The sequence below is a fragment of the Clarias gariepinus genome, chromosome 8 (assembly GCF_024256425.1).
Source record: "Clarias gariepinus isolate MV-2021 ecotype Netherlands chromosome 8, CGAR_prim_01v2, whole genome shotgun sequence".
NCBI classification, from domain to species: domain Eukaryota; kingdom Metazoa; phylum Chordata; class Actinopteri; order Siluriformes; family Clariidae; genus Clarias; species Clarias gariepinus.
Window position 1 is genome coordinate 21,567,163 of NC_071107.1, and position 6,000 is coordinate 21,573,162.

The 6,000-nt window shown below is 38.8% G+C and overlaps 1 protein-coding gene across 1 annotated transcript; it reads right to left on the minus strand.

The window, feature by feature from the left end:
• Nucleotides 1–717: 717 nt before the first annotated feature.
• Nucleotides 718–5,207, minus strand: pank2 (pantothenate kinase 2). The gene is made up of 7 exons (XM_053503013.1): nt 4,845–5,207; nt 3,526–3,878; nt 3,114–3,367; nt 2,745–2,921; nt 2,436–2,559; nt 2,088–2,213; nt 718–1,993 (listed from the first exon to the last, which is right to left on the minus strand). Exons 1-7 carry the CDS (start codon nt 5,059–5,061, stop codon nt 1,943–1,945), a joined length of 1,302 nt encoding a protein of 433 aa, XP_053358988.1. The 5' UTR covers nt 5,062–5,207; the 3' UTR covers nt 718–1,942.
• Nucleotides 5,208–6,000: the final 793 nt, after the last annotated feature.

Genomic DNA, 6,000 nt, shown 5'->3' on the forward strand with positions numbered 1-6,000 from the left:
GGTGCCTCATTGCTACCAAAACAGTGATGACCTGTGTGTTCTGACACCTTTCTGCTGGGACCAGCTTTAAACCTTTCTTCAGTTTGATCAGTAGTTCTTCCATTAGATCAGGCCAGCACTCACTCCCCATGTCGCCAGTTCACCGGTTTTTTTTTTCTTGGATCACTTTTGGTACAGTATGTCCTGACCACTGCAGACCAGGAACATCCCACAAAAACTGCAGCTTTGCAGTTACTCTGACTCCGTTGTCTAGCCATCAGAATCTGGCAGAAAGAAATGGGCAAGTCTAAGAATTTGGGTGAATGTGACAAAGGCCAAACCTTGATCACTAGAAGACTTGGCCAGAGCAACTCCAAAACTAAAGCTTTTGTGGGATGTTCCTGGTCTGCATAGGTCAAGAAATACCAAAAGTAATCCAATTAAGGACAACCGGTAAACTGATGGCGAGGTCATAGGTGGCCCGGCCTTACGGTTCCATATGGGGAGTGAAGGCTGGCCTGTGTAGTCTGATTCAATAGAAGCAGTGGTGTAGATCAAATTGATAAAAAGGTTAATGCTGGTTGTGATAGAAAGGTGTCAGAACCCAGTGCATCACTGTTATGGTGGCAAAATGGGGGACCTACTCAATATTAGGCTGGTGGTCATAATGTTATAGCTGATAAATGTATGTATCTGCATGGAGCAAATAGTAACTTAGTAAATATTCGGACTCAAACACATAATTCAAATATTTTTATTACAAAACAAGGTAACAAAAAGTACAAAGGTAGGTCTCAATCCAATCCTTGCAAACAAACTTTAAATATCTTTAAAGATGGCAATCAGTAGCATTTAAAGCAGCTTTGTCACATTGATTGTCTTTTAGTTAGGCACTTCTAGTGTCATACAGCACACTAACCTGTGACTGTCTTATATAGTCATCAGGTCAATCCTAAACATACCAAAAACTTTGGAAAGTAAATTACAGTTTCCTGTGAGGTAAAGAACTGTTGGACCACAATCCCTGTAACTTTCATGTTTTTTGTTAATCCCTACATGGTTGCAGGTCAAGATTTCCAGAGCTATTGTGATTTTTTTTCCTAACAGACAATATAATAAATATGCTCTCTAGAAGGAAATACCTAAATTTACAGGCTAGATAAGTTAAAGCTGATGCACCATATTTCCACAAAAGATTTTCACTGTGTACAGCCCCAAAACTAAAGAAATTTGCTTCGTAAAATAACATGACTTTACAAGTAATTTAGCCGAAACTGTCTTTCTATTAGTATGCCATATTTAAAGACTTAAAGCAAAAATAAATGTCTCAGATATTTAAACTTTATATTTACAATTTCTTGAAATTTTCATACTTTATCATTAAAATAGTGAGAAGGATGTACAGATAATAAACATTTTAATAATGTATGACATCTTGACCTACGAAGAGCATGTGCCTCATTTATGATCATTAGTACAAAGGGAACGTACTGACTGGCCTGACTTGGTCTCTGATGTCTTTTCATATAAGAATTGCATTTTCTTTTGTACATTTAATTAAAAGTGCCTTATTCCTTTACCAATATTACACTGACCATGTTTGCTTGTGTGTGGATTCATATAAATCATGGCCTATGTTAAAAATCATGGCACTAACAAAATAATCTGATAGTTGAATTGGCAGTAAACTATCCTTGGCAAAAGGGCTACCATGGAAATATCCTAGGCCACAAATAATCTAGAGGACAATGTGGACAACTGACTATACATAAATTATTATTATTTTTATACCAAAGTCATCACCTAGGGACCAGAGCCACAATATAACATAACACACAACTAATGTTCACTATTAATACATGTAGCATTACTTCTTTTCATGGGGTAATTGTGAAAAAGCCATCTGTGATAATGGTCAGAGTTACTGAGACTTTTGGTTGTAGTGTTGAGGTGATAGCCCTGATCAACATGAGTTCAACAATTCCAACAGCGCACCAACTGCACCGAAGTATCCCTTTAAAAATAACACACACACAAGATTACATCCTTAAAACCCATTTCTGCTTTTTGTGTTTCAGTATGTTTTGCCCTACAACACACATACATACCTCATGTCTGAGGAACAGCGCCTTAAGCTGGCCTTTACTCCAGTAGTCCATTGCATACGCCAGCAACTTCATGGATAATGTGTTCACCCGCAAGAAGTTCCCAACAAACACCACCCTCTCAATGTTCTAAATAAGACACATTTATTAAACACACCCTGTGAACAAAGTTCAATGAACAGTGAAAGAGTGCTGCTTGGACCCTGGTCACTCATAGCCCTGTACAATGCTGCTTGATCCAGATTTCACAAGGCAGCACCGTAAAGAGACTGAGAGACAAGAGCAAGGAAAAATCGGACTAAAATCACAAGAAGATAACTGTATTAGTATCTGGCAGTGTTTTGTTCATACCTCGTTTAGGGCACACATGCGTGTGATTGAACCTATGTTGTTCGTGATGGTGACTAGTGTGGCTCTAGCCAAATCCTCTTTTGAGACGGAATCTCGCTTTTCTTTGCACATCATGCTCCCAAAACTTAAGAAAAAGTGACAAAAATACAGATATCTACAGCAATAATGCATTATGCATATATTTTATGTTTCACATAATATCATGACTGTTATACAAGACATACAGTATATTATCATGAGTCTGATAGAACTATTAAATTCCTAATAGTTATATCTTTGTGCTTGTAATTAGATGTGTTTCATACACACCTAGAAGCAACAGCCCATCCTGGCAAACCAAATCTCTCATAGTCACCCCCATAAATATCTCTGACCAGTTTATCCACACAAGTGCTTTCCCCCCTTGAAGCCATTTCCAGTGCCTCTTCAAAGGTGGAGCAGCCAGTGAGCAAGCAACACAGTCCAAGGAAAGTACCACCACCCAAACTATGAAAAGAGACACATAAATGAATTAAATATTTTTACTCTAGTATCTCCCAGTTACCTTATCCAGTCATAAACTTCCATTATACTAAATACATCAGTTGACCACACAGTATAATATTTAGTAATTAACTTATAATATGGTTGTATTAGACATTTAATGAACTGTACTTTTGTTTGTAAGCCCTGACTGACCTGGTACCAGTGACACGTTTGTAGTTGTCTTTGGAGTAAACGGCCAGTATGCTGACTCCAGAACCGATGTTGACCAGAAGCAAAGGGTAAGGGTTCTCCAGATTGTAGGCTTTCTGTTCACAGTGCTCTGTGTCTGTGGGATTCTCATAGTAGTAACACTCAGGAGGCCCACTTGAGACCACTGAGTCAATGTAAAGGACACCTTTAATCAGACAGTCCAACTCATCCAGCTTCAGAAGCTGCAGGTCTGCCATCTTAGAAAGAAGAACAAGGGCAGGTTCCTATTTAATGAAACATACTACACTGGCATACAAATCTGAACACAACAATCTGAACACAAATCTGAACACAACAATCACAACAATCTAAGTTTGAAGGCGTTTTATGTTAAATGAATCGGGCAGGTACACACTGTGCGGAAGTCAGCCTCGAACTTGTATGCACCACCACCAGTGGCACAGAGAATGGTATGCAGGCTGGAGAAATGCTTGTCTCGACCCATCTGCAGGAAAGCTGGAAGATCTTGTGTAGGAAAACGAATGAAGTGCAGGTTGCCCCTGCGTCCCCACAAAATCAGGTTTGCCAGTTCCAGGTGCACATCTCGGATGCCTGTTTTCCCATAGGCTGTGTGTGAGGTGAGGTAATGTCGAATACTTTTCAGACTTTCCACCTCCTCCTGCTCTTCTTCTGCTGTGATGTCTTTGGGTTCAAAGTAAACCAGCTTTACCAAAGTACCACCTATATCCATTCCAAACCATGGGAAAGCTGTGAGACCAACAACCAACAAAATATTACATAACTATGTATGATGGACAAAACATAAAAAAAAAACATTTGCAGGTTTTACTTCTGTACACTATAGGGATAATAGGATAATATAAGGATGAGTCAAAAATTATCTACACGCTGGTTATAATAAAACTTTGGAGATGCTTATTGAAAAGCTGAAGCCTAAACTTTGGATTAAACTCTATCCAAGTAATTTGTGATCTTGCATAACAATGCATGTCTAGGCACTCCTGTACATACTGTCGAAACTTTCCTTTGAGGTGTTAAAGCACCATCCCTATAGTCCTGATTTTGATGTATTAGACTTTCTTCTGTTTGGTCCCTCGAAAACAGCATTATGAGGATGAAGATTCGCTTCTGATAGGGAAGTAAAAACAATGGTGCATTTGCGGCAAAAAAATTTAAATGAGGAAATACAAAAGCTTTTTGTATTGATGAAATAAGTGTATTGAAATGTTTTGGAAATTATGTCTAAAAATGATGTATTTGTCTTTATTGAAATAAACTCTACAGCAAGAGTATGGATATTTTTTTACTCATCCTCGTATAATAAGCCCAAATCTCTTGATATTAATATAACGACAAAAACGACTTGATTACGTAAACTAACATTATTTACGATAGAAACTGTATTCATTTAGTGCTCGGTATACATTACCTTTAACTAACTCGATAATAACAGTATTAGAGCGCTGAAGGTGGTTATTATCGTACATTGTGGGCGTGGCTCTGCCTATAAACTACACCTTAAATAATCGAAATTTATATTTAAAAATGGCTAGTATAAGGTTTACATATAATAATGTAGTGTTTTCTCAACCTGCTGCCATTATACACTAATCCAGTTCCCTCTGCCTGGGTTTTACGGTGTGAATTAATGTATACTCCTTTACGCTTTGTTGCTAGCTTGCTACCGTTAGCGCCAAAAACAGGAACACATACGCGGCCTGTTTTTCCTCAGCGAGTCGATCCTCTGTCTCCCCGAGCTCGAGTTCGACACCCGCCGCTCTGCCTGAGCGCCTCCGCCGGCAGGACTGCGCTCCGGCTCTGCTGTAGCAACGAAGCTACGCGGCACTTCGGCCCTGGAGCGGAGCGGCTGTGTCTCCGTCGCGTCCTCATCTTTGACCTCACTGTCACAAAGGTAACCATTCTGTTCCATGACAGTCGTTCACACTCGGCTTATCGAAAATTTCGGAAATTGTACAACCGGAGCATTTAAATAGGACACATTCTTCGCATTTTAATTAAACGCTATTTCCTTTATTCATGGCGATGAGCGTCTCCAGCTGAATGCACGTCTCTGTGTTTACAACACAATCATTAGGCATGTGATTGGTCACAAGAAGAGCGCGTCATCCTAACTGAAATTGCAACGGACCAATAATCTATCGAGATATTCAGAACTTTTATTTATTCGACAAGCATCACTGTCTTGATTAAGGGGCTACATTCATTCAAAGGCTCATATCTTAATAAATATGATATAATTCAGTGGGACTTTAACCTGCTAAGAAGCATTCATTCATGTGGATTATAGGTGCCTTAGTTTAGTAGTCAAATACCAAATACCAGAACTGTCACAAGAAAGAATGATGGAACTGAATACACTGAGAACCTTTGACAGAATGGGTCAGAGCCCAAAAATGTTATATTTAAAAACAGTGAGGTCTCTCACAAGAATTAAAGTTGGCAGTTAAATCTCAGATAGGAGCTTAGATCCTTCCTTCCTTCTTTCACTCAGTCTAGAGAGCTAATGTGCTCAAAGCTGCTACACTGTGCTAACTGATGATTCAAGACCTTGCTTGTACAGTATCTCTAAGCTGCCAATCAAAATTCTGACAAGATTCGGTTTAACACGTTCTGTCCTATGGCGTTTAAGTATGCCTGGGTATACTTTCCCTTAGTGCACAGTAAAAAGTTTGGACACAAGTTTGGATTTGTTTTTTTACATTCGATAACAATATTATAGTTTTTTAAACTATGAAATAGACCATATGGTATTAGGTAATTAAGTAACAACAGTCAGTTGTTATTGTAAGACACAAAGGTCAGCTGTCCTGGAATAATTCTTGTAAAAACATTATTGTCAAGTGCATTT

Bases quoted from the DNA above. Each gene is read 5' to 3' on its own strand.
- pank2 (XM_053503013.1), bottom strand. From the start codon at position 5,061: ATGGAACAGAATGGTTACCTTTGTGACAGTGAGGTCAAAGATGAGGAC. The intron at 2,922-3,113 runs GTCAGTCAGGGC...CTCTTTTCATAG, and splicing joins AAACGTGTCACTGGTACCAG to TTTGGGTGGTGGTACTTTCC. The intron at 1,994-2,087 runs GTATGTATGTGT...TTATTTTTAAAG, and splicing joins CGCTGTTCCTCAGACATGAG to GGATACTTCGGTGCAGTTGG.